Source organism: Parus major, chromosome 2, assembly GCF_001522545.3.
Source record: "Parus major isolate Abel chromosome 2, Parus_major1.1, whole genome shotgun sequence".
NCBI classification, from domain to species: domain Eukaryota; kingdom Metazoa; phylum Chordata; class Aves; order Passeriformes; family Paridae; genus Parus; species Parus major.
Genome location: NC_031769.1, coordinates 47,918,741 through 47,945,957, shown reverse-complemented (window position 1 = coordinate 47,945,957; position 27,217 = coordinate 47,918,741). Strand labels below are relative to the sequence as shown.

Here is a 27,217-nt window from a genome sequence, read left to right as displayed (position 1 = left end):
CAGTCCAGGTAAAGTAAGGAAATTCTCATTGTGACCTTCTGGCCTCAACAACATGGAGTGTAGAGCAGAATTGCACAGAACAAACAGAATATTTACAGGTATTGGGCTTCTCTTTCACAGTTGGTTTTAAAGCCATTGTTGAAGAGATCCATCATTAACTTTCTTTTGCTACAGCTATTCTTTCTTTGATTTTATAGAATTGGTGACAAGCCTCTTGCAGCAAAGGAAGCTCGATTCTGTAAATACAGAAGAAATATTAGTTAGGTAGAAATATTCGGGGACATGTTGCTTTCTAGAAGTAGAAGTTTTATTAGTCAAAGGGAGTGTGTTTCAGAGAGATGGTGTTTTTGGTAGAGTAGGATGACGGGAGCAGGTTTCACTCAGCTGGCACTCAAGTCCTACCCCATTGCTCCATTCTGAGTTGTCAAGCCACCAGTATGAATGCTGGAGGCTGCTTGTCTATCTCAGTATTTTTCTATTTTGTCAGTGCCTTGGTATTTTGATTTGGTGAGATCTTATGTTTCCCAAAACGAAGATTTCCAAGAAACAAGAAAGACCCTTTGTTGAACCTAGCAGTTGAAATTTGGACAGTTCTATCAGATAAAACTCTTTAAGTGACCATTAATCTTTCAAATTCTAACCTTTGGTTGAATAACAAAAAAAATCAACAAGGTAATATATGGCAATTATTACAGCTAGCAGCCTTTGCACCTGTTTTTGGCACACAAATATAAACAGCCTCATATTTTTTATTCCTATATATCGCATCATACTAGAAGCAGGCTAAAATTTGTCGGACTTTAAGATGGCAATGGTTCAGATAAGGATTGAAAAAGCCAGATTAAGGAAAAAAATGGAGCATTAAACTCCCTCTCTATTTGTTGTTCTTCAAATACGCTTCTATAAGAAAATCAGGGATTTTTATTTTTTTTTATCCTCTTGTGGCTTTGAAATTTGAATTTTCAGAAGCAATAGTGTGTTTGGATACTTTTACAGGAGAAAACAGACAGAGAAAGACTTCTCTGGTAGCAAGAATTTTTTGCTCCTTAATAATTCCTCTGTCTCTAAATGGGTGTGAAACTCAGAGTTGGGGGATAAAATTAAAAGTGTAAATCCAAAGCCCTTTGAACAAGAAGTGTGTGGGGGGAGGTGAGTTTGGGTTATTTGCTTGCTTTTTTTATGAGAATGATCTCCAAAGCTAGAAATTACAATGATTAGTATTCAGACCTGTAGTAGTACTTAAAGGGTTGGTCTAGTCTTACTGGTTTAACTGGTGTGTAGTTTCTCAGGTTTTGTCTATATAGAGAAGATAAAATAGGAATGGGAAAGTAATAAATGTGCAAACTGAATAAATAACACACAGCAGCAAATGTAAAAATTAAAAGATAATTACTAAGATAATTATTAAAAGATAATGTGGTTTTGTATGTTTTAGGAAGGTGGGTTAGGCCATAGACCTCTTACCTCTCTCCTGGGGATAAAGAAAGAGGAAAATTGCTTTCCTTTGTACTGAATTTCATGGAATCACAGAATAAGCTGAGTTAGAAGGGACCCACAAGGATCATTGAGCCCAACTCCTGGCCATGCACAGGACTTGTCCATCTTCAGACCCCATTGTCACTTGGTATTTTTTTGGAGAACATATTGCTGTAGACTGAAGAATTTCCTTCTGACTGTAGAAGAACTGGTTGCTGTTAATGGAAAATGAAAGGTCTTCCAGTTGTGCCAGAGACATAGGGTTTTTCTTGGCTGGCTGCATTCTTAACTGGGGGTGCAAAAAGGGGGATCTAATGGTATTGGTGTTACTGCCCGTAGCAGGGTAATACATTCCAGGGATAACAGATTTGCCTGCATGGTGTGTCTCAGCTCTTTTTAAATACCAAATTCACCATGGACTTAAATAATTAGAACTCAAAAAATGACAATATTCTTCCTCCTTTTACTTGTGCTATTTCCTTGTATCTTTTCCTCCCTTTCTTTTACTCTCTGATTTTTTAAACAATCAGGGAAATTAGGTACCAAAACTCCATTAGTGCAACATTGCAGTTGAGAATGAAATTGTCAGGATGGCTGCTTATGGTTCCCACAACCATAATAACTAGGCTAAATTGCATAAAACATAGAATATAGCAATATGGAATATTTCTTATGACACATTATGTATGCTGTGGGAGCCATCACTTTGAAAATCTCGACCTCTGTGTTTTTAAAATATCTTTTGAAATGTAGCATTAAAGTATTTTTTTTCCTTTTGGATGAATTTTTTTTCCTGTGCCCACTGGTGATAAAAATCAGGTCATGAATGCCATCCTGATATCCCTGTGAAAAATGCATAGCAACCAGTCCTTCTCCTTTATTTAATGAAAACTGTTACAAGAAGAAATAAATTACAGCATGCAGTGAAATGAGAAGGCTAAACAATGAGCTCCATTACAGCCACAGTGCATTCTTTTAAATGATCTTGGATAAATGTTTTAGAAAAAGAGGTTGAAATATTACTTTTTTGGCTTACAGACAACTGAAGGAATACTTAAATTGCATTTGTATTCTGCTGACTCGTGTTGTACCATTTTGCAATCCAGCAAACGTTTGGTTTTTGTATTGCTGTACAATTAACAGTTCCTGTGCCAAGGCTGCACCTTGGCATATTTATTGGCACCTTGGATATCTATTCCTGTAGATATCAGGAATGCTACTAAAGCCCTTACCCGAGCAGAAGTGAACTCAGTGATTGCTGAAGCTAACCTGTGCAAGCTTCTATGGCAGCACAGCAAGTCTTGTTCTGTTCACTAGTCCAGTGCTGGGAATCCTGAGCTGTGGTCATCTCCTTTTACTCTGCTTTGAGCCTCATCTTTCTTTTAATCTATTTGATTTGGTTCTAATGTTTGAATGTTTTAATTGTCAGACAATGAAGGCTTAATCTGTGACTTGCAGGACCAGGAAGATTGATCTGAGACTGGTCATGTGAGAGTCTGATTATTTCTATTTAGTTCAAGAAGATAGCTTCATTATCAATGTCAACATTACTGTCATTCTTCAGGTTTTCCACCAGCCTCCTCCTCCTATGACTCCTATTTAAATCAAGAGGAGTTTGTGTGGAGCAGCAGGATTGTTTATAATCAACAGCAGGGTATTGCATTTACAGTGATTTTGTTTAACTTGCTGCAGTTGGAGTTCAAGTGCAGAAGTTCTGTTTGGTTTTATCCTATTATGATAAGAAACTGGAATTTTTGTAAAGATCTTTGATATTTTGGTGTCCAGCTCTTCTTGGAGGTTTACTAATGTTTAAGTGTCTTTATTTTTATTCTTTATTCTATATTCTGATTAACAGAATCGTGATAGGTGTTTTACATTTTTATTTGAGATTTAGCTTTCTCCCTAAACATCCTTACCACATTCTTGTTTCATTTTGGTGGATTTGCTTCCCATATTATGGTGGCTCTAAGCAGCTCCTGTCAAAATGTGGAGGATTCTGGATAAACAGAATTTCCCTCATCAAACAGGATGCAAACTATTTAATTTGTTAATTCTAGTTAAAATGACAAACTTTAAAAGCATGGTGCTATATGAAATGCTTTAAAAACAGTTCCAGCTTTATATGGCTTCACAGATGTTATCTTTGCAGCTGCTGACAATCTTGAATTGGTGTTGGAAGGTGTACTGTGTGAGTAGCTGTGACAGCCATAGCTTCAAGACTCCTTGTTTATAGGTCAAGATGGGGTTTACTGTTAGTAAACCTATTTTTATGGTCCTGTACTAGCATGGAGGAACTTGTACATGTGTTTTCCATGAGCTGGCTGTCTAACTCAGAAGGTCTTTTAGGAGAACCAAGATTCAGAAGAGGGGTAAATAAAGGGGTAAAGAAGAGAAGTATTACTGTTCATTGGAGGATTATCCATTTTATTTTTTTTCTCTGATTCAAGAAGTACCCCTTAGCTGTAACAATGAGATCACAGACTTGAGGTTGGTTCAGGTCTCCATGCATGCAGGAGCTTCTGAGGATCAGGGCTTTTGTGGCCCAACTCTCAACTTGAATCAAACTTATCTTTTTGGGTGCTGTTGAGCCTGTAACATGGTGAACTGCATGGTGCAGTTGCAGGAGTTGCTGATGGACCTGTGCTTGGTCCCTTCTCAATAATGGATATTTTCTGAAGATGTTACTTTGCCATTTAGACGATAACTTAGTGTGCACACAAGTTTTCTGACTGGAGACAGCTGTGGATCTAATTAAAAGTAAATTCCAGAACTGAACTTACTGCTAGATACTTTATTTTTAAGGTATACACCACTTTCAATAATTTTCTTTTCTGTTGGATTTCTAGGGGAAGAAAATTAAACTTGTCAGATTATTATATGTATATAGTACATGTGTATAAAAGACAACGCTCATCTGTAAGAACAGTGAAAAATCACCTGTGCAGCATAGAAGCCTAGGCAATAGCAAAAAGAAAAAACTTCAGCCCAGTTAATTCTGATCAGCATACAGAAAATAAACTGAATGTTGAAATATGAGGTTTAAAGGAGAAGAGAGAGAAGGTTGCTCAGAGATACAACTATTTTAATTGAATTATTTTGGAAAATAGCTAAAATACCAAACAGCTGAAGTTAATATCAAATATATATTTTTTTTAAAATTAGTTTTTCAAGTCCTCTCAAGTTTTTTTACAATATGGCCATAACTTATACTGTCAGGTGATTATTCATGTAGTCACAAAGAGATATTTCTTATGGTAATAAATATTTTGATATTTTAGATTGGGATTTCTTCATTTCCGTAATGGAGAGAAAAAGTTCACTCAATCATATGGATTTTTTTTTTAAAGGCATGCATTACTGAAAGTTCAGTGATTCTCTAGCAGAGTTGCTAATGTGTGGATATTTACACTGGCTTCTGATGGTGTCTGCTAAAATTTGGAATATTGGTGATCTTGCTTATAGTCAGCACCTATACATAACAAGCCCTTGGGTGTTTTAATCCCATTTTAAAACAGATCATATGTACTGGGGATTTGGAGTGGAGGGGGAAGAGGAAGGTGTGTTTATTTATTTATTGAAAGTAATATTTATAAACTGGATGTCATAATTGTGTGATTTTGAGATATTGTAACACTTATAATACTGTTTGTGGAACAGCTTACTTGCTTTATTCTTCTGTATGAAACTGCAGTGCTCTTTCCCTCTTCTCAGTGTCTCAAATTGTACAGCAGATAAAGGCTTTTATTCAGTATTTGATCAGGAGATTTGTTTTGCTGTAGTCTGTAATAAATTAAGAAAAACATACAGTAAATATATTGTCTTTTGCATTAAGTTCTCAGGCACATAAATTTTAACATCAGAAGGAAAAGGCATAAATTCTTGCCATTGCACTTTGACATGTTGCAATAAAGGATGCAAATGATAAGATCTTTTTTTTTTCTATAGGAAGGGTGATTTGCAAGAAGGATCACAGTTCTGAGGAGAACTGGGTTTACAGTGACAGAAGGGGTTATTGACTTGCCCTTTCTCATAATTGTGTCATGTTTCATCAGCCTTTGAATATCTTGAAGGTAGAGAAATAAATCCTGAGGCTCAAATAACAGCATTACATATGAAGAATGAATTAACCAAATAGATTTTGTGTTTTACACAACAGGGTAGTTTCAGTTCTTGTAAGGGCAAGGTCTGGACTCTGAATATGGGCACATAGGTAAAAAAAACCTTAATTCACAGGTAAATTTTATAAAATGTTTAGAGGAAGAAAAAAGAAAGTCAGTGGAGTATGTAGTTGAATGCCACTAAAATATACATAAGCAGCCAATATGAAATTTTAGTTAAATAATTTAGGGCAACTGAATTTCCAAAGTACTCATTAAATTCTGAAATCTTAGAGATACCTTCTTGAATTATTATGAATGTCTTTTTTCTTTTTCTTTTTTTTTTTTTTTTTTTTCTCCCCAAAACATTTTAAATTAAAGTCTCAGTCTCATTTAAGGGCTAGACTGGAACTCAAGCCTGGAAATACATCTTTACTTTAAAGAATTTTTAGCATAGAGCTCTCTCTAATAGATATCATAGTAAGTTCCTACCACCTACATTTTTCTTCTTCAAATTTCATGCAATATATTCTCTCCTGCGGTTTTGGTGTTGTGCTTGATAATCATATTTTTGTTTTCCCTGTTAGTGAGCACAGCAATGAAAAAAATGTGACGATATGGCCATTCTGCAGTGGAAATCAAATGTATTGCAGGCTGTGGAGTTTTGGTCCCACACCTCTCTCCTGTAATTTAAATCTCAGTATTTTTAGATCATTGATGTAGTTAGTGGTTTCTAGTGCCAAGTAAGACAGATTGTTTCACCGCAGGTAAACACAATTTTTGATATTATAGGAGTTTTTTTTTAAATCATATTTGAACTTCTGGAGACTTCAATCTGTATAACAAGATTTAAAGTACTGGAAAAGCTCAGTGTTTTTCTGATTGTTTTCTGAATGTCCTTTTGGATTAAATATATATATATTTTTTCTAGTTTAAATTTAATAGAACATATTCCTTGGAGACATTGGCTTGAATATTTGATTTCTTCTGTGTATTCATTGTTCTTTTATTAGTTCATGTATCATGAAGCTTTCTGTCTGGGTGTTTGTGGGGTGGCCAATTACGCTTTTAACAAAACTGCTTATCTCTATCATAAATATGTCATAATTTCTTCCCGGAAAAACACAATCAGATATTGAAACACTTTTTCTGCCTTTTCTTTTGTTCATGATATCACAGGGAGCCTGGAATTACCCACTGGAAAAGGCAAACATAATGCGGAAACCACAGGGTTTCTGGCAAGATCTTTTCAGAAGCCAAAGTTGCGAATCTGTGAACTGGCATTGCCTGTTCTGTGAACATGAGCTTCTGCCTTTTCTCTCTTGACTATTGTACCTGTTTCCGAAGATTCTGATTTCTTTCTCTTGTTGGCCTTAAGGGTGACAGCGTAAATACCTGACTGGTATTTCATAGTTGAATGTCGTCCTTTGTTTCTTCGGCAGCTGATTGCAGTGTGCAATGCATTGTCCTGATGCTGCTAAGGAGGAAATGTGGTGTATATCACTACATATTTTAGGCTGGGTTTAAATCTCTTTTTCACATGACAAGGGAAGTGACAAAAGTTATAAAGCTTGATTTGTTTTTCTGCAAGTGAGCATAAGTTGAGGTTATTTGGCACTCCAGTTTTTGGAGCATAGTGCAAAAATGTGTTTGGTTTCATTGGCTCTTATAACATGCATTTAATCATTAGGCCTTTTGACTTCTAATTTATTCTTATAATTTGCATTTTTCTTAATGTCCTTTTGAAACCATAGCAACATAGAGTATTGAATACAATCCATAGCATACTTAAGGCTTCTTTTTGTAATTTGTTGTTTTTATTACTTAACTGTGTTGCCTGAGACCAGACAAAATTGGAACCAACAAAATGGGATCAATGTATTTTGATAAAGTACAGATATCCCTCTATGCAAATGTAAAAATATATAGATTAAATACATAAAAATATATTTTCATATAGCTATTTATATCTGTTACATGTGTTTATTGTTACTCTGTACTATTAGGGCAGAAAGATAATGCCTCTGCCTTAATTTTCTTTTTCGTCAGAAGGGCTTCCAATAATGAGAAAAAGGGCATGTGGATCTGACGTGAAAAAATAGCCATTTTTATAGTTAGAGTAAAAATAGGCCATCTCCTGACTTGATTGAAAACTGTGAAACTCTTGTCCATGCATCTTGCAAGATTTTAGACAGAAGAGCAGTTTGTAGCAGAGTGTTCTTGATAAGACTTTGTAAACTGTTCTCAGTCGATGTTGCTCTTCTAAGTCTACTAATGCACAAAAGAAGTCATCAACAAAGCATTTGTATTCGAGTATATTTTCTGATAAACACAATCAAAGAATTTTTAGGAATGTTCCATTGTTGATAAAAAGAAACTAATAAAATTATATATTAAAAAGTATAAAATCATCTGGTACTGGGAACTCTCCAAGGATCTATCTGGCCTTTGTGGATTTTGATAGAGGAGACTTGGCTGGAATATGAGCTTAGAAAACTTACTCAGTATTAAAACAAGCTTGATATGAACCATCTTTGAATTTGGAAAGTATAATTAAACTTTCTGAGCAGAAGAATATGTGGGGGGATGTCTCATAGTGCATGGTGCTTTTTTGATTTTATTTTTTATTCTTTATTGGTTTTGGTTTTGTTTTTTTTTTTTTCTGGAATGAAGAATTTTGCTTCAGCTGCAGGCTGGTTTTGTTTCAGAAAATGGCCTTAGGAAAGCAAGAATAGCTGCTATATTTAATTCTGGTAATCAAAAGGGACTTTTGGAGGAAAAGAAGGGGTATTTTTTCTGTCAATTCTTATATGAAAACTTTTTGCTGTTTTGCAGTCAGTGTTTGTCTGCTAAGGCAATTCTAATTGTTAAGCTCAGGTCTGCTTCATCAGTGTAATGCAGCTTTGCTCTTAGCAATTATTTTCTTTCAGGATTTGCCAATTAAGCTAGTGCTAGTGAAAATGCACCTAATTTGTCAAGAAATGGCAGGATGAAATATAGAGGCTATTATAGAAATTGGGAAAGGAAAAAATCAGGATAAGCACATGTGAGACTCAGTGATACTTGGTCAGTTCCTGATGCATTTTCATCTGTTTGTGCCTGCATCCCATGGTGATGTTGCAAGATGTGTAAAGCAATTGCTCATAAGTAATGGGCCGTCTATTTCCTGAGTGTTATGTATTTTAAAATACTGAGTTAGTAGTGTACAAAATTGTTTTGTTTCTTTTGTTTAGGGATGTTGTGGCTTTCTTTCCCCCCTTGGACTCAACTGCTTTGTGTTTGGTTATTAATGAGTGATGAAAGATGGCTTAGCTGGCTGCTCATTTATTACCTCCAGTCTACTTAAACTTAGTTCTTCAAAGGCATATGTCCAAAATGCAAATGCACAGTGCTTGGGTTTTCTAGTCAAGTCTGTAAGCTTTAGGAGGAACTGAGTAAAGAAATAAGTTGTTCTTGAAGCTCTTTGTGTAAAGCAAAATGGACATATTCTATGGCTACCTGAGAGAAATGGCAAAGAGAAGGCATTGAAGGAAAAAAGAGTAGGGATGGCTTGACTTAGAAAAACAATAAATGTTTCAACAACTTCTTCATTAAACTCAATTATATGCATTTATTCTATTAAAATTAATTAAAAATTAATTAAAATTATTAAAATTAAAATTAGTGTAAACTGTATATTCTACCAGATTTCATTATGCATAGAAGTGTATTGTGACATCACACCAGGAGCTTTAATTGTCTCTCTTGTGCTGGGTGTCTGTAGCCTTATCGGTTCAGTCCACGGTGGCTCCCACACTCTGGCTCTCTGCAGTAGCTCTGATTTGCCCTCAGCACTGCTGACACCCCTCTGTGGGGAGCCCAGGTTCATTTATGCTGCGCTGTTGATTAGGGTTTCATATTAAAATGGTAGTATTCCTTCTGGGATGTCCTCATGTTATTCATTGTCCTTAAACTGGTTTTAGATTTTGTGGAAATAAAGCTCCTCCAGTGCATTCACCACTATGTGTTGATGGGTGGAGGAACATCTGTGTTCAGTGTGTAGTCTTGGTGAGAAGTGAGGAAATGATGAAGAGACTGTCAATTGACAAAAAAAATACAGACCAGAGGTGGATAGTAATAGAAATAATGCAGACCTGTTTAACTGGCAGCTAAAAGGAATGGACTTCTTTAAACCTAACAACAAATGATGAGGTGATGTACAGTTATTTCCCACAGGAAGACAAAACTATTGTGAAATCAAGAAAACTAATTAAGCTGGAGGGCAATTATTGGCACAGTAAGAAAAACGTACCAAGTATTGATGTGTACAATGGGGTAATGGAGATGATGTCCTGGCAAAGCAGTGAGATTCTTGAACATCCTTGCAGCAAAATTACTAAAGTATCCTCCCTAGACATCCTCTAGTCATAAAATAAAGATACTCGTCTCTAAAGAGGACTTTGTGATATAATTATCTTTGATAGCAGAGAAATAGACCTGATTACCAGGGAAGATGAGTTTTAGTCCCTCTTTCCATTTGAATTGTGTGTTTGCCCATGCTGTCTATTATTTTCATCACGGGATTTAAGGAAAATGACTTTTGTGTATTTCAAGGAGACGTGTGTGCTTTGAGGATGGCTGGGAGCCTTGCTCTCTCTCTTTGGACTCACGAGTGTTCTGCTGTTTTCCACCACCCAAGAGTGAGACCAGTTAATTTAATGACTTTGATTTTAGGGAAATTTGTCAGGTTTTGTTGGGGAATGAGAGAAAAATTTGGCATATGTGTTTGAAATGCATGAGGCGGTGTTGAAGGCTGTTCTAAGGCAAACAACTCATTCCAGGAGTGCTGATTTGTACATCTGATTAGCTTGTTAAAAGTTTGGGTGTTGCTCAGTTCCTATTAAAGTTGTGTGATTGACATTTATTAGCCAGATCACTCAGCCTCATATCTTTTCATGCAGATCCTGGAAAACTTCAAATGATCATTGTGACAGATAAAAGAGCTTTTTTTTTTTCCAAGCCTTTTCTTAAGTATTAAAACAAAGCAGACTCTCCCTACAGGCCATCTATATTTATTTTTCTGGGTAAAGCTTCTAGCTTTGCAGAAATATAACAAGCTGGAGGGAACATCATTATTACTTGGCCGAAGATGATGACATTGACATGAGGTTGTCTGACAGGGGATTAAAGTGGAAAAAAATTGGTGGCAATCTGTTAGAAACAGGATCCCTTGAAGAAAGGAATCAGGTGTAAACCACAAAAGCTTGATTTGCTTCTGGGATTTTTCTTTGGTTGTTAAACTATTCTTGAGAATCCTTGTTGTTATTTGTAAATACTGGGTTTCACATGCAGATTGGGATGAAAGCCAGTGCCATTCCAAGACAGATATTTCAGCTGGGAGACTGCTCCATATCATCTAGTTGCCTCATTTAATAGACAGCGGTTTTTTGTACAGGACTTGAAATCTAGTTCAGTGTGTTTCAGTCTGCCCTGTTTTCATCAGATTGGGCTGCCACTGCCACTGATGGTTGATTTCTGGCCTGTTTAAGCTGGGTCAGGGGCCTCTGCCCTGTTGCTTGTATGCAGATGCTCGTGCTTTTTTAACTCATGGGATATTGTCTGCTTACAGCCTCTGGTGAAGTGCCATCAGTAAATGAGTCTAAGTAACCTTTTATTTGCAAAGGTCTGTGGCACGTAGGAGCAGAAAACGTAGGCATTCGCACTATTTGATTTTTTAGTGATGATGAAGAGGGGACAAGAGGAGGAGGTGGGAAATAAAATAAAAAATCAAACACTTCAATTAAAAAATATTTTTGCACTGTTTTTGTAAGGTTTAGTCTTCTGTCTTGTAACAACCAATGAACTTGTAGGAGTCCATGCATTTCACAGCCCTAAGGTTGTTTTTATTAATTTTTTCATACTAAAGCATTTTGATATAAGAACTATTACGGATTATTATCCTGCTATGCTAATGCACTGCAGCAAGCTTGGCTTTCAAGCTTTCTGTATTTCTTTGGGAAATGTGGGAACATGGTGAAAAGGACACAGTCTAATGATGTAAAGACTAGAACTAGTCCTAAAAACTGGGGAATGGGCAACTGAGTAGTTGTGTGTTTGCTCTAAAACTGTAGGATTTATTTTACTTGCCCTTTTTATGTGTTTGGTGGTGGTTGTGTTTGGGGGTTTTTTGTTGGTTTAGTTGTTGGAGTTTTTTTGGTTTTTTGTTTTTTTTTTTTAAACAATACGTTTTATATCATGAATGCTTTCTTTGAAGCCACCAAAGAGTTGAAACTTTTGTTTTCATTATGAAACCTTAGATTTTTCCTTTATTTTCTTAATGGTAGAAACCAGAATATTTAAGTAAATGTCAAATAATGGGATTTTATGATTTAAGATATGAGAATCTGACAAAATTTAGGGTTATGTCTACTCATAATCTTAAGGTAATGCTGGAGTCCATTTTTAGGGGCTTCCAGGAGTCTGATGAGTGACTTAGCAGTAATGAGTCAAATCTCTCTTGATGCATATGCATAAGGTTTATGGCATATCACAGAAATCCCAGCTGACAACTTTGCTTCCTGCTCATGGAGTTATACCTGCAAACCATTCATGAGAGTGGAGAATCATGATGGGATGAGAAGGATTCTGGCTCATAGATATGACAATTATCAGCAAGTTTTAAGTAGCAGGATCTATTCAGGCTTTGGAATGACTTTTGTCTCTATGCTTGGCAGATGTATTTGAAGAATAGCCCTTGGATTTCACTCTGTTAGAGTTCTGTCCTGCCTGCCTCTGCCTGCTTATGGTTAAGAGTATACTCTTTGGCCTTAAAGCCTGCTCATCACCTCTCTGAGAGAGGACCTGTGTGATACTGGGAGGGAGCATAATGACCTTGGAATGCCTGCTTTGCCATGCGTACCTATGAGGCCATCAAAACACCTCCTACATAATACAGAAGGGACTTGCTCACCTGTAGTGGCCTCTGAGGGTTTTGTCAGATGTCTCTCTTGAATTTCAGTTGATGGTAAGCCCTCAGGTGCTCATTGCATGCAGCTTCCTAACATCTTTGCTTGCTTTTCTGTTGTTTTTTGACAGTTCTTCTTCTGTGTATAGTTTTTAAACTCTTGCATTAAATTAATTGTATTCCTTCCCACAGACTTTTCTTGGAATTTGCGTGGTATGTGTTGTATGAATGTATGTGACCATTCACGCCTTCTCCCATCCCTTTCTCTTCAAGCTCTGACTGTAATTGTTCAAGCTCAGTAGTACCTTCAGCTTCTAAAATGAAAATCCCGTTAAAAGGAAAAGAATTTAAGAAAAAAACCTCAGCATTCCCATCCCACAGTGTATACTGAGCAGCTGGTGCTTATAAATTCTGTATAAACAGATTATGTTTCCATTAAAGTGGATCTACAAGTGACTTGATGGGTCCCTGTATTTTCTGTTGGATTGCTGTGTGCAATACTCAAGTTGCTTTAAGGAATTAGGGGCTGAAATTTTGCTGTGAGCTCCTGTAGACTACTAAAATCCAAACAGCCGATGAAATTTTGCTCACTTGCATATCAAGAAGGTGGTTTTTGCCTAGCAACAAGCTTTGTGGTTTCTACCTGAGGATGAAAAACAGAAGTGCATTTGTTCAGCCTTTTGCGTCACTTCGGTACTGAAGGTTTTGACAGTCAAATCATCCCTGACATTTCTGTTGATGCGCAAGAAAGAGAATAATCCTGTATGTTTTTCCATAGCAGTGCTGTCATTGCAGCACTGACAATAGTAAAAAGTACATTCATCACTGAATAACGAGATATCCTGGAAATATACGAGAAACAGAGACATATTTCCAACAAAAATGTCTTGCTTTTAATGGCTATTTTCTGACTGATTCCTTTTTACTATTTATACTTTCCCGATATATTTTATGGAAACTTGAGTCCCTCTGAAAACCCACCCAAACAACCCAAAGTGTATTTTACGTATTGTAGTATGTAAATGATTAGTCATCACTTGTAAATTGCTCAATAAAGGAGAAGCAAATCTATATTAGGAGAAGGTGAAAAGCTCAATTTGATTGCTATATGTCTCACTTCTTCTTGTCTTCTTTTTGTTTCCCAGAAGACAATTATGAATGTTTTCCTTAAAAATTCATCTTAACAGACGTTGTTCTGGGTTTGAGGATGGTGGCTGTATGTTGTAGGATTATTTTCCACTTGCTTTTGTTTTCTTGGGGAAATTTATAGATAGCTTTTTTCTGTTTTAATTCAAGATTCTGTGGTGTACATTGCCAGTGATAAATGATGTTGTCTTCAGAAATCTTCAATGTAACAGTATGGGGAACTCATTTTATTATGAAATTTGCCTTGGGTAAAGCATGGTAAGATGATGTTGACCATCTGTGCACAAGACCAAGTCTTGCTGCATATGATACCCTTTGGTTGGTTGGTTTGTTGTCTGGTTTTTGCTTTTCTGTTTGTTTGTCTTATGAATAATTAATTCACAACAAATGGTCTCACTGGAGAGTTCTGAAAAAAATTTGTGTGTGTTCTGATTTTGGTACAGATATCTGTGTCTCTGTTAGTTTTGGAGGGTTCTGATTACAACAGTCTATTTCTTGGATGGCTGTTTTCCAGGTGAAACCTTCATGCACTATACTTCCTTGGGATTTTTGGTTTGTGATTGATTTTGGTTGATTCCCTCTCCTAACCCCTCCTCCATCTCTCTTTTGGAAGTGTGAGGGAAACAGTTAATGGAAGATGGTTATGAGGATAAGATTTTGAGTCAGTGGTTTATTCGCTCTTTGCTCACTGAGTATTGGCTCCACGACATACTTTTGCATGTGCTTGAGTACTTGGGCATAGCTTTCCATGGTGTTCTTCCACTCCCATTGTGAGGCTGTGTTTGTAATGAGCTAGGATTTCCAAAAATATCCTGCAAGAAATACCAAAAACCTAGTGGGAAGACTTATTTTCTATTACTCTATGCAAATTATTAAATGGTTTGAGGAAAAGGAATAGTTGTGTTTATAAATTTTCAGGATGTCAGTGATAGTTTGCAGAACTGCCTGCTGGTTTCCTCTGTGTGCCAGAGCTCCTGGAGCGAGCACTGGAATATTGTGAAAGGCTAAACTCCACTTCTGGAGCAGCAAATTCAGCTCTTTTCACATGGCAAGTTCCAGTCTCCTGACATGTGCTGTATGGGAGTTGCTGCCGTGCACAATGTAAAACTCACTGCAGAAACTAGGAGTCTAATACAATCAAAAAACATGAAAATCATCTCCCGTTACTGTTGCTTGGCTTCCTCCCCCCTCCCCAGCAGAATATGTGCTTTCTATTTGCTGGTTTTGTGTGTCTCACTGACTGCTTCAACCATGACTCAGATGCAAGTCTTGAGAAGAGCTGCCTGTTGTATCAAGGCAGTTCAGCACATGACCATGGCCTGTAAATCAGTCCGACTCATCCTAAAATGCTCATTTTCTGTTAAATCAGCTATTCAGCTGGCAAACATAATCCTGATGAACAGCAAAAATTGCATTGCTGAGGCTACTCTTTCTTCAGGTTTATTTCTCCAATCATAACCTTGAAATCTCATTTTTCCTCTTCAAAATGCTTCAGAATTTTTTTTTTTTTTTGGTGGATGTTCAGGCAATAGGATTTCATCCTTCTCCTCCTCTTCCTCCTCCCATTCTGAATCACGTCAACTTCTATTCAGCTTATTAAATGAGCATCTCAATTCACTACCCTGGTAAAGCAGGTCACTTTCTAAAAGCACCCACCTAGATATTTTTTCAATAGTGTTTGACTGTTGAAGTTTTAATTGGAGCAGAAGCCATAGTTAAAAAGCAGGCAAATCTTTTCTCCTCATCTCCTCATTGATTTCTGTTGAAGCAAACAGATGAGCTTATATATAAATATGTATATATGCTTTTTTTTTAATGAAAAGTGCTGGAATTCGCTAAAAAAGGTTAAAATTGAAATGAGTAATCTTCAGTGCATAATGCAATTGTTAATTTTAGCTCCTTGCGTAGGAGCTGTTATGACTTGAACAGCCGGCTCTAGCCTTCATTAGAGAAGAAGCAGGCAGTTTTGAGACAGGTGGAGCTGGATCAAGCTGTGAAAGTGACTTGCTGGAAACTGGTCATTAGTGTTAGAAATTTTGTCCTATCCATTGCATCCCTCCCTTGTGCCATGATCATTGCCAGTCTTACTTATTTTTTTGTCTTTTCCAGGTTGGCTATGATGCGTCAAGCTCTCGGAAGGACCAGCATGGAGATTGGCACTCTGAACTGTTAATGGGGACATGGGACTCACGTTGCCGTTGATCATTTGTGTGGACTTAACCAGCAAAGACCAACAGAAGACGCTAGAAAGGCAGTTGGAATTATAGCAGTTTTTCAGGTAAACGGCGTCTTTGGTGCAGCTGATCCCAGTGTTGTTGTTTTTGTGAGCACTCTGTAAGCATGTAGATGAGCTGCAGGTTGATATGCTCATGAGGAGTTTGTGCATGCATGTGCATTTCTTGATGAAAATCCTTATCAGATTAAGGGTTATTTTACAGACCAGTAAAAAAGGTCTTGGCACCCACTGTGTTTTGAATTTTCATCAAAACGGTTCAAGTTTCAGTTGTAACTGCAGAATAGCTAAAATCATCGGCCTTCTTGGGGAGAGCGGTGGGAGAAAGGAGAATCACAAATTAGCTCACAGTAAGGCAAGTCAAGCTTCAGGTAGTTTCATATTCCGTTCAGTTTGTTTATGAACTTATGGCTTGATTTCCTGTGAAATTCACAGTCCTTCTCAAACAGTAAGATTATATAGGAAATTTTATTTGCTTACAGTGCGAAACAAAAGCAGAAACTGGAAGAAGTAAGTGTTTATAACGCAGTATGCCTTAGATTTTATCTCTTAAAACATGTCTTAAAAAAAAAAAGGTAAGTTATACTGGTTCTGTTGAGCGTCTAATTTCAAACTATAAAAAGAAAGGTGGCAAAGTGTGATTTTGCTTCATAGCTGCCTTTTCACTCTTGAGAAGTGGCAATGTGTTGCAAAAGACCCTTCCTGCAATAACTTCATATTTCAAATACAGTTGTTTTTCTTGAAGATGCTTCTTAAGCCAAATGGATGGGGAAAGGAAAGTTAAATTATTCATGAGTCTCCTTTGACAATTGATCAGTGGGGGAGTCTTCAAGAGGGAGCTGGGGGCAGAGAAAGAGAGAGAAAAGAATAATAGGCTTTAACTCTGAAAAGCCTTTAAAGCTTCTGTACAACAACCCCATTGTAAGCTGAGAGTAAATGCAGTTCAGTTGAGATTTCTTCATTAGAATTACCTGCCAAGGGCTTTCTGTACAATTTTCCTAGTACTCAAGAGTGACATGTTTTGGGAAAAGGCTTACGGTTTTAATAATGGAGCTGTTGGTTTGATCCCTGAAAATGTTGACCCTGAGAGCTTTATTGACAAATTTAAAGTTCATACTTATCTTGAATTATCATCTCTTAAAAAAAAAAAAGACAAATATATATTTATGGTGGATGTAAGTACCATGGCTTCTTGTATGCATAAAACCTACAGCTGGATACTAAAAACAGTGTTCTTGCTCTGGCTTGGTTTTTATTTCTGTTTGTTTGGTAAAAAAAAAAAAAAAAGAAATAGAGGAGGGGAACCTTGAGATGCCAGAGACCTAGAATTGGTCCTTTTTGCCTGCTACCATTGAGCTTTGTGGTAGAGAGTCCTTCACTGTCCCTGCCTGAACTTTGTCAATCCTGGGGCTGGGATGGGGAGTCACAGGACCTTACCTTAAATCTGCTCTCCACAAAGACTGTTCAGATCTGCTTGCTTAACCTAACACAATTCTGCTGTTACCCAATATTGTTGATTGAGTACATTTCTTCATCTGGGACATACATAGTTTTCCACTCCTGAGCTGCTCATTTTGGTTTGTTTATCAAAGGAAATGAAATTGGGAATTAAAAGGAAAAAATAAATTTCACTCCCAATGTTTTTTTTTTTTTGTGTGTATTTGTGTCGTGGTATCTTGACCTTTCAGGTCACCAAATCTTGTTATTTTAATTTCTGTCTGGAAGAATGTCTGAGCAAGGTAAATTGAACCAGGAGACAGCAGAGGAAGCTGCAAAAGAGCAGGAGACTGCCATCTCTGAAGCCAGCCCAGACAACTGTGTTCTTAATAAATCTGAAAGCTCAGAAGTAGAGGAGGAGAAGCTCAGTGATTCCAAGACAGAGCTGCAGGTAAGACAGGCAGAGTGAATGGGCGTGTTAAATATCAATGTGTTACCATTGCTTTTCCATTTCTGTGAGCTCTTTCATTGCCTACACTTTCCCTGTTTTTTCTTATGATTTGGAGACTGTTTCTACTTTTATATTTATTTATTTATTTATTTTAGGTTCTTTTATTTCACTATAAAATAAATGCTGTTATTTGTTATACCTTTCAAGCTCTTTAGGCTGCTGTCCATGTTATTACTTTTTCTGAGAAGTTAATTTCTAGACATCTGTTTTAAAGCTTGGTGAGATATTTGACTGTTTTCCCTCTTTGGGGATTTAGAAAACTACCTTGATCTCATGAATTTACAGGTAATACTAATGAATAATTACTTAATGTGTGGTTTGGTTTGTAGGTGTTACTGCCAACAAAAAGTTGTTATGCAAAGCCTAAGAAGGTAATTTGATAAGAAGACTTTATCGGATGAGGGGTTTTTAATCCTTTTTGCTCAATCGAATAAAAAAATAAAGGGGGAGACCACAATTTAAGAGGATTTTGGAGAGGGGGAGCATTTACTTAAGTATACCTTTTCTTACATTTTTATTATATGCAAAATTACAGAGCACTGTGTAGTGTTTTTTTTTCTTGTTTTTACTTGTTTGTAAAATGAATGAAAATTAGCAGAGATGATTCTTGGTTTTCCCTGCTTTCCAAACTGGGTTTGGGGAAGTTGCTTTTGCAATTTTTCAGCAACTGATTTAAAACATCAGTTAGAAGTCATTTAAAAAAGTCTGTTTATGGGTAATGCTCTCATCATGCCCACTATCCACTGAAGTGATAACTACTTCTCTTTTTTTGCTGTACCCAGAAACGAGGTTCTAATCAGCAGAAAAAGAGATCCAAGGTAAGGGTCCATCTCTGGAGTTGCATGGCACAAGAGTATGAAGAATTTCTGTTAAATGTCTGTCTACAATCAAAATGAAATTCTTTCGTCACCTGTCTGGTTGAGCTTTTTTGTTTGTGTTGTGGGTTTTTTCTTGCCCCCTACCCCATTCTTCACAAAAGGCAGAGAACTGCCTCTAGATATAATGTATCAGGCATCCCTTTATCCATCATAATTTTAAGCTGCTAGGCTTGCTGTGTCCTTGTGTTAGACAGCATGTGTGCTTCTATGCACCACTGGAAAAGGAAAACGTTCACTCCTTTTGCTTTAGTAATCAATGTTTCTTTTGGAATTTTTTTTTTTTAATGGAATAATCTTGACATAAAGAAACAGACTGACTAGCTCCCTAAGGGGGGAATGGGTGGGGGAAGGTGCAGGAAGAAGCTTCTAGAAACAAAAACCTAAAAAACTTCTTTTAATTTTTCAAGTTCAGATCTGTAATACACGCACACCTTATTGTCTGTGTTTCTTGGATATAATACTACTAGAAGGAGGAGAGGGACTCCCAGAACAAACAATAAAACCCCCAAACCAAATGACAAAAGGAACCCTTGAGTTTATATTAAATTGCTTTCAGTATTGGAGTGTCTGTTCTTTGTTGTTACGATTTTTGGTGGAAGTGAGTGAACTGTAGCTGAAATGATAAAAGCAAAAAGAAACCTACCACCTTCCCTGTATGGCAGATGTCTTGCTGTGTAGAAACTTTTTTTATTCGTGTCCAAGGCAAATGCATTTGTTTGGACTGGGTGGGTAATAGTTTTCTGGGATATTTGGGAGTAGCTGATGTGGGCAGCTTATGTGGCTTGGGGTCAGTAGTAGTGTTTTCTGTTTTGTTCTCTCTCTTTCTCTTATTCAGTCAGGAGCTAAGGGGAAACTCGTGCGAAGTCTTGCTGTGTGTGAAGAGTCATCCCCTCGCCCGGGAGCAGAAAATCTTCATGACAACCAGGTACACTTGCAATCATTGCTGTTAGCTGCATGGTTGACCTCCATCTTCAGTTGCATGATTGTGTTACTTAATCGGGCATTTAACAATGTCTTTCTTGGGGGAAAAATTACATCCAACAAAGAACGTGTTTTTATGGAGTTACTGGTTTAGCGTGAACTTTAATTTGAAATACTAGTTTTATACTATATCACAGGGTGTTGTTTGCTTTTTTTTCCAGACCCCCTGAAAATTTCAGCAAATGGAAAAGAATTCAAAAGAATTCAGATTTTAAAATTTTAAAAAATAATAACTATCAAAAAGAATATTAATATGTTCTTTTCTCTAAGGCTATCTCTTTCGAGGCTGCACCAAATACAGTTACGAATATGCTCTGATTGGTGGTTTCTCTAAGACTTCAGTTCATATCAGTGTCCCCCTTCACATAAAATTCTAAGGTCCTTTGCTCTCTAAAATACCTTGGTAGAACCAAGGATGCCTCCTATTGAGTGGCATTTGTTTTTTAAACTCTCGGTGTAAATTAAACTATATCAAAAATCGTGTATTTGAGTTTATCTGTACTGGTAGTGTTGCATTCCCAGCAGCTGCTAGAGTTCTGTCCTCTGCACTCCTCACCTAAGACAGTAACACTGGTGGAAGTCTTTGTAGACTAACTTCAAAAAGTACTCCAAAAAGCAAAAGTTAAGCCTCAATTACTCCTCTTTGCTTGCCTAGTGAGAGCAAGGCTTAAAAAAAATCCCAGCTAGCTAAACTAACTAAAACTCAAAATATGATGAACACTGCCTATAATTTATGAGATGTTTATGTGCAACTGAAATCAGCCATCGAGAGAGCTTGAGTAAGTGGCTTCTTGTGAGCTTAGCACAAAAATAAAAAATGACATTTAAGTGTACTTTCTCACTGTTTCTATTGACTTGAAATGAAACAAATCTGCTCCTCTTAGCTCATAAGTAAGGAGAGGTTTTTCTATTTTTTTAATTTTATTGAAAGACCAAAAACCAAGTTGTTTAGCAGCAGGACATTTACATGTTCTACTGCTCTACAATGATGCTTATGCAGTAGTGGGCAGGTTATTTTATCAGTTGTTCTGTTGTAGGTAGACGCTTTTCGCTTGACTTGCATTACTCAAAATATGTGGCTTTTGTTCCAATTCTGTTTGTATTTTCTATTGTTTAATGGAGAATGAAAAGGAGAACAGTACAAAGAGATTGTATTAAGCATTGCTGGTAGTTTATAATGTACTGCACAGGACCTGTACTAAACTACAGAGAGACTGGCAGGTGTTGAGGCAAAACCCGATCCTTACAGCAGGCAGAGGAGGGGTTCCTGTTTCACACGGCCTTTGGTCTTACCTACTGACCAGCCTCAGCAAAGATTTCTTTTACCATCTTAAAATATTTATGGGAGATTAAATGTCTTCCTTGACCCCAGCACGTTTTCTAAGGAAGCAATTGGCTTGTGTAATTAATTTGATAGGAATTGCCCTGTTGCTCTTGCTGACCCTTTACTAATGAATGTGGCTCAGCTTTGCCGTGGAAAGCTGGACCTGCAGGCTCCTCCTTGGGCTGGCTGAAGGATACAGGAAGTTTTGTGCCAACCAAATTGTTTTGCTTTCACTTTAGAGGAGAAGTAGCTTATTTTTGGTTTGGAATTATTTTTTACTAATTTTTATTTTATCTTAATGGTTTATAAACCACAGGGAATTAATTTTCAGAGAATGTACGGTACCTTGCCAGAACTACTGAGTATGGATTGTACTGCAGACTTGATGTTTGTACTTATATTTGAATACTTGCCTTCATTTTCCTGTATAAGGAAAAAACTTGTTTACCTGTATTACTTGATCTTGAGTGCTTATCCAATGGTTCACTATGTCCTTACTTAAAAGAAATGTTGCCTTTAATGTTATACTATAGACCAAGAAGTGTATTATTGCAATTTGAAAATCTATTTTGTTGTTCACTATACTTGTATCAATGTATTTATTAACATTGTATTTTATTATTGAGAAAAATCAATAAAAATCTAAGAAAATACACAGTAGCTTGCTTTCACGACTCTACAGCCCTTTTGTGTGTTTTTTCTAGCGCAAATACATGAGTATTACGTTACATGTAAAACAGTATTTACTCTATGTTCATATATGTGCTTTTCTGTAAAGTCTGTCATTTTCATAAGTGCATTTTTAAGAACCACTGTGAATTAATATTCTAGGATTAATATCCTGGGAACAACGTGGCCAGTTACATTTTTCTCCTGTTGAAATGCTAGCAGCACAGTCACTCTGCTCTGGGCAGGGCATGGAATCAAGTTATCCTTTGGGGTCATTTGGCAATGGTTGATCCAAAGTTTGTTGTTTGAGTGAGAAATCAAACTCACATTAGTAGTGAAAGAAAGCAGGCATAGCATTAGTTCTCTGAGCAAACTGAGCCATTTAGGGAACATTTCTCAATGTATCTTTACCTCAAATGACCAGGAATTCCCACTCTTTCCCTCTGTAGGCTCAGATTTTGGGTAAGACTGTCAGCTGAAACTAGCAGAAGTAGGGATTAAGGGTGGTAGGTCAAGTTAAATTTTGGGTCCAGGTCTTTGTTTCTCTTTTACAATGCTTTCCATCTCACTTCTTTGTGCCACATTCAAATCTCACAAAAAGTCAATAATGATTAAGCTGAGAAGTTACCAATTTCTGTCTTACTGTGGCATGTTTCTGCTGATACCTTGTTTTGTTAGGATCTTGTCTTACATGTCTTGTGATGGCTGATCCATAGTTCTTGAAAGAATTCAGAAACCTAAAATTTGTAATAATTACTGGAAACGTCTTTTGAATTCATAATGGTTGCTTAAAAACACACCCCTTACTTTAAAATATTCTATGGATCTTTTGGTATGCTAGTATTAATTGAAAAATAGTGAAGGAAGGCTACTTCTACTAGCATTCAAGAAACTCCAAAATTCTCAAATATTGGTGAATTAGGTTTTCATTAACATGATGTCAAGTTATCAGGCATGCAGAACTCCATTCTATTAAAGAAAGCAGAGTTTTGTGACAGCTTTCTTCAAATGTGTTTTTTTTACACTACTTAAGCATATAGTTTTTTTTCTTTAAAAGAATAAAACACAGAAGTATATACTTCCTTCAGTTTTGTCCAACCAGATTAGGATTTCTTGAAATATGTAAATTATGCCCTGGTAATTTAAAAAGAAAACAATTTGGGTTTTGTTAAAACAAAGCCAGTATAAAGTAATGCCTCGAGCAGGCAAAGTAACTTCTTAAAGAAAATTAGGAAATGCAATCCAGCTTGAATTCTTAGTTTTTATTAACTTTTTTAAGCTGAAGCATGTTTCAAAGGGACTCATAGTCTCCAAAATACTGAATTTTTGAGGGTAAAATTTGTGATGTCTTAAAGAAGTTTGCTTACTAAAACATCCTTAAAAAATCACAGGGCATATTTCCTCCCTTTTGTGAAAGACACATCTGCATATTAATTACCTGATAAGTTAGTAAACCCTCTTGTATACAATGGAGTATAAAATTTGCTGGCACTCTTCTACTATTAGAGCCAGAAAACTCCATCTACCCGATACTGCACTTACATGTGCAAAACAATGCATATCAACCTACAGACTTTCTAGTGAAAGGAAAAAAAGCTTTATTTTTCAGATATCTATCCATTAATCATCACTGAACATATGTAGTATTAAATTATTGAATTAAGAAAGGCCATATGAAATGTATTTCATTATTCTGAAAAGTCTTAAAGGAGAACTACTGAAGTGTAGAATAATGTAGTCCCCTTAGAGGTAGCCTAAATTTTATAATATTTAAAATATTAGAGGAAAAAATACCTACTGACCACTAGAATTTGGCCTCTAAGATGTTGTCACTCTCCTGGCTAAAAAATGCCACGTTTCAAATAGGAAAGAAATGTATCTGGCTTCAACTTTTCTAGCTACACATAGTTTAATGCCAATATCTGCAGGTTGGAAGCCATGGGAAGCGTACTGAATCTGGCCCATAATTTATCTATCTTTTTTCCCCAACAGGAATCAATCCAACTACAGCTTTCAAGTTTTCCTAGCTTGCAAGAAGAAGATAAATCTAGTAAAGATGACTCCGAGAAAGAAAAAGAGAAGGATAAAAATAAAGATAAAAACAGTGAAAAAAGCAAGATCAGAATGTTATCAAAAGGTGAACTTAAAATATTTAAATTACTATAATTATCATTGTAGAAAGGATTGTGCATTTTTACAAGGATGTCTTTCTTTACTTGTGTATATATACACAGTAGCAGTGTTTTCATACACTGAGAAAATTCAGAACCTAAAATGTGTATGCAAAAGCATGTTTTTCATACAAACATCAGGCTTTAAAGTGAAGAAACCTTCCAAACTGAGGCCTTTTATAAGATTTTATTTGTTCTCTTTAATGTAAAATTGATGTTTTGAATGCTTAACCATGTTGGTATAAACACATAAATACATAAATATGTGTGATTGCATAATAAGTGTATATAGTGCATAAGACATACTCTTTTATCTAGATTAATGATAATATATTGGTATGTAACTTTTGCAGTGTAGGCAGTAGAGAGTAATCCTCTTCAGTATTGCTTTTCTCTCATGGATAATTTACCTTAAATGCTGTAAGGAAATTCATCCAGGACATTTAACCTGCATTGCTATCTTCTATTACCACCTACCAAGACTTCAGGAAAAATGTTCTCTCTAAATTTGGTATTGCTTTCTAAAATATTTTTATTAATCCATGGTATAAAGTTGCATTGTAATCTCCCAAAAATAATCATTGCCTACCTGGGTGTGGATCTGCAGCTGGTGTGAATTGTCATTTGGCTTCAATGGAGCTCTCACAGTTCACGCCAACTTGAGAATCTGTGTGTACATTTGAGTCAGGAGATAATGCTGGAAAATTAATTCTGGCTACTGTCACTCATCCCTATTACCTGCCTACTCCCAGGTGTCATTGGATCTCAGTCTTTTAATGCAAATGGAGTTCCCACTGGCATGATTCCTCATTTGCTGAGTGTACAGCATTTATTAAGTGACGCAGAGAGACATTGATGAATAAAACTTTTCTTTCCTCATTTTGAAATGTTTTTTTAATGGTTTAAACGAAGAGCTCGGTAGGGTGCAATGGCATTGAAGCTTTTTGTGTTTTTATATGACCAGCAGTTTCTGTTAATGTTTAGTTTTGATGCTGTGTTCTCATTGGAGTTGTACAGAGGAACAATGAATGTCCACCTGATGCTTCAGAATATATATCTTTCTTGGCTGAACTCCAAATGACTATTTTCTTTCAGAGCATATTCTTTCAGATTGGTGCTGAAAAATGGGTTTTGATTTATAGCATAGTTAATCGGAACTGTTGAAATAAAATAAGTGAGTGGAGGCTGTTTATTTTTATTTTTCAGATTGCAGTCAAGAGTATACAGACTCAACAGGCATAGATTTGCATGAGTTTCTCATTAACACATTAAAGAATAACCCCAGGTAGGTATTTCCTGTGTTACAGCTGACATTCCTGAAATTATAGTTGGCAGTCTGCAACTTCTCATAACTGTACACTGTGTTTTATTTGTTCTGGAGATGGTTGTGAGGGAAAATGTAAACGAGGTAGGCTGTTAACTGAGAAAAATGCTATAAAAAGTCATCAACTTCTACTTCCCCATCCAGTCACCCATTGCTTAATGTCACTTTCACTAACATCTGGTCTTTGTCCTTACCTTCTTTTATACAGCTCCACGTGGTGATTGCAATAATATATTATAACTATTGCGGTTGGAGATTTGTATATGAATATAAAGTAGCTTTCTTCTAGCAATGCTGCACACAATTAAAATCCTGTGCTCAGTGCCAAATTCTGCTCTCAGTATTCCCATAGTTTTCATCTGCAGCTACAAGCCCATCTCATCATTAAATTTGCCTCTAAACATCCAAGGAAAGATCTGTAACATTTTTATACACTGTGATTTTCAATGCTCATTTCATTTGAATGTGTTAAATAGGTACCATGTAATTCTGCAGTTATTCCCAGCAGAACTGGGAATAATTGGGTACCTAACAGCTTGCATAACCCCTTGTACAGATGATGGAAGGTCCTTCAATTGCTTTATCTGTGCAAAATAAGAAAATTCAAAAGAACTAAGGAATGATGAGACTCTGTCCAGCTTAGAAATGCGTGAAAATATGCTAGGGAAACTTCTGGATGTTTTTTTTAACAAGGGAGGAGAGGGAAAAGGATCATCTGAGACCTTCCAGTGAAAACCACAGCATTTTGCCAGAGAAGTACTGTGGCATTTTCTCCTGGGAACCGCAGTTCAAAGGTGGTGTTCTCCATTATGCTCTCTAACTATATGTGTCCAGCTTTCTTGCAGCAGATCAATGCCTTGTGGAAGATATGTCTCAGGAACAATGTTGAAAATTTCTGTGGGCAGCAGCTCTTCTTGTGAAAGATCTAGCTTAGGTGGAAATCTCATTTTCCATCAAAAAAGGGTGAAAAAAGACCAAAGCTATGCATAGCAGTGAGAGTCTTTCTATGGCATGCGTTGACTGCAGCCTGTTTTGGCTGGAAGCACTCTCAGGCCATAGTTGAGCTCATGGAAGAGTGAAATCTGTATGTCAATGAAGGTACAGAAAAGCAAGGTTTAGTCTTTTGCAGATGATCCAGGGTAAAGAAAAGCAAATTTCGTTTTTAATCAAGATGACTGACAACACTTGCTAAATATCCTTACAAACATTGTTATATGAATATTTTCCTCTAAAATATCTATGATGGTGAAAATCCTTGCATTTCTCTTTGACAGGGACAGGATGATACTCTTGAAAATGGAACAGGAAATTATTGATTTTATTAGTGACAACAAGTAAGTTGGGTTCCACGCTTGGTTTATTAAGTCATGTGCATGTGTTGCAGTGAGGGTCGTGCAAGGGATACACTCATATGGACCACAGTGCTTCTGAGGGCTGTTACTGGCACACTGCAAGAGCAGGCTTCTATTTCCTGCCACGTGGTGAAACTGCTTAAAATAAAGTAGATGTAAATGAAAACCTTTTGCTTTTCATTGTGTTGTAATTGCACTGGCTCTGTGCATATAGATCCAAAAATATAATTAAAGCTTTTAGTGTAGAGGATAATCAAATTTGTTATCTCACGGCTTTTCCTTTGTGCTGTGTTATTCTAATGTGTTGGAAAATAAAATTAAACTTAGGTGGAGGGATTCTTGCTACTATATGGCCTTTATAATAAGATAGTCCTGCAGCTTTAAAAATAGAGAGTCAGAATAGCAGCAGAGGAAAAAAATTATGCTGACGGCAAATAACCATTTTGTCAGTAATAAAGGAAAAAAGGAGTGTTTGCCAAACTAGATCTTTCCAGAATTGCCCTGCATCTGACCTTTGGGAGAAAGGCAGAAAGCTGTTGCCAGTGTCTCAGCAAATCTGTAGGATTGGTTGTGTAGGGAGCATGAGTGCGTGTGGGGGATTGGGGGATGAGTTCTTCCCAACACACAGAACACTGACAGGGTACTGTGAAGCATGAGCTTTGTTTGTATGAATGT

At 36.6% G+C, this 27,217-nt stretch overlaps 1 protein-coding gene across 16 annotated transcripts in view; it reads left to right on the top strand.

Moving 5' to 3' along the window:
- The window catches only part of ARPP21 (cAMP regulated phosphoprotein 21), a 141,634-nt gene that overhangs the window by 21,302 nt on the left and 93,115 nt on the right, over positions 1 to 27,217 (top strand). For 7 of the 16 annotated variants that reach the window (XM_015617556.3, XM_015617551.3, XM_015617567.3 and 4 more), the window contains exons 2-9: positions 15,772 to 15,940; positions 17,584 to 17,783; positions 18,173 to 18,214; positions 18,626 to 18,661; positions 19,557 to 19,646; positions 23,688 to 23,832; positions 25,073 to 25,151; positions 26,465 to 26,524. In XM_015617556.3, the coding sequence (XP_015473042.1) occupies positions 17,622 to 17,783; positions 18,173 to 18,214; positions 18,626 to 18,661; positions 19,557 to 19,646; positions 23,688 to 23,832; positions 25,073 to 25,151; positions 26,465 to 26,524 (614 nt within the window). In that variant the 5' untranslated portion in view covers positions 15,772 to 15,940; positions 17,584 to 17,621. Of the gene's footprint in view, positions 1 to 15,574; positions 15,689 to 15,771; positions 15,941 to 17,583; positions 17,784 to 18,172; positions 18,215 to 18,625; positions 18,662 to 19,556; positions 19,647 to 23,687; positions 23,833 to 25,072; positions 25,152 to 26,464; positions 26,525 to 27,217 lie in introns of those variants that run through there. The other 9 variants (XM_015617559.3, XM_015617565.3, XM_015617563.3 and 6 more) reach the window with 5 other exon arrangements.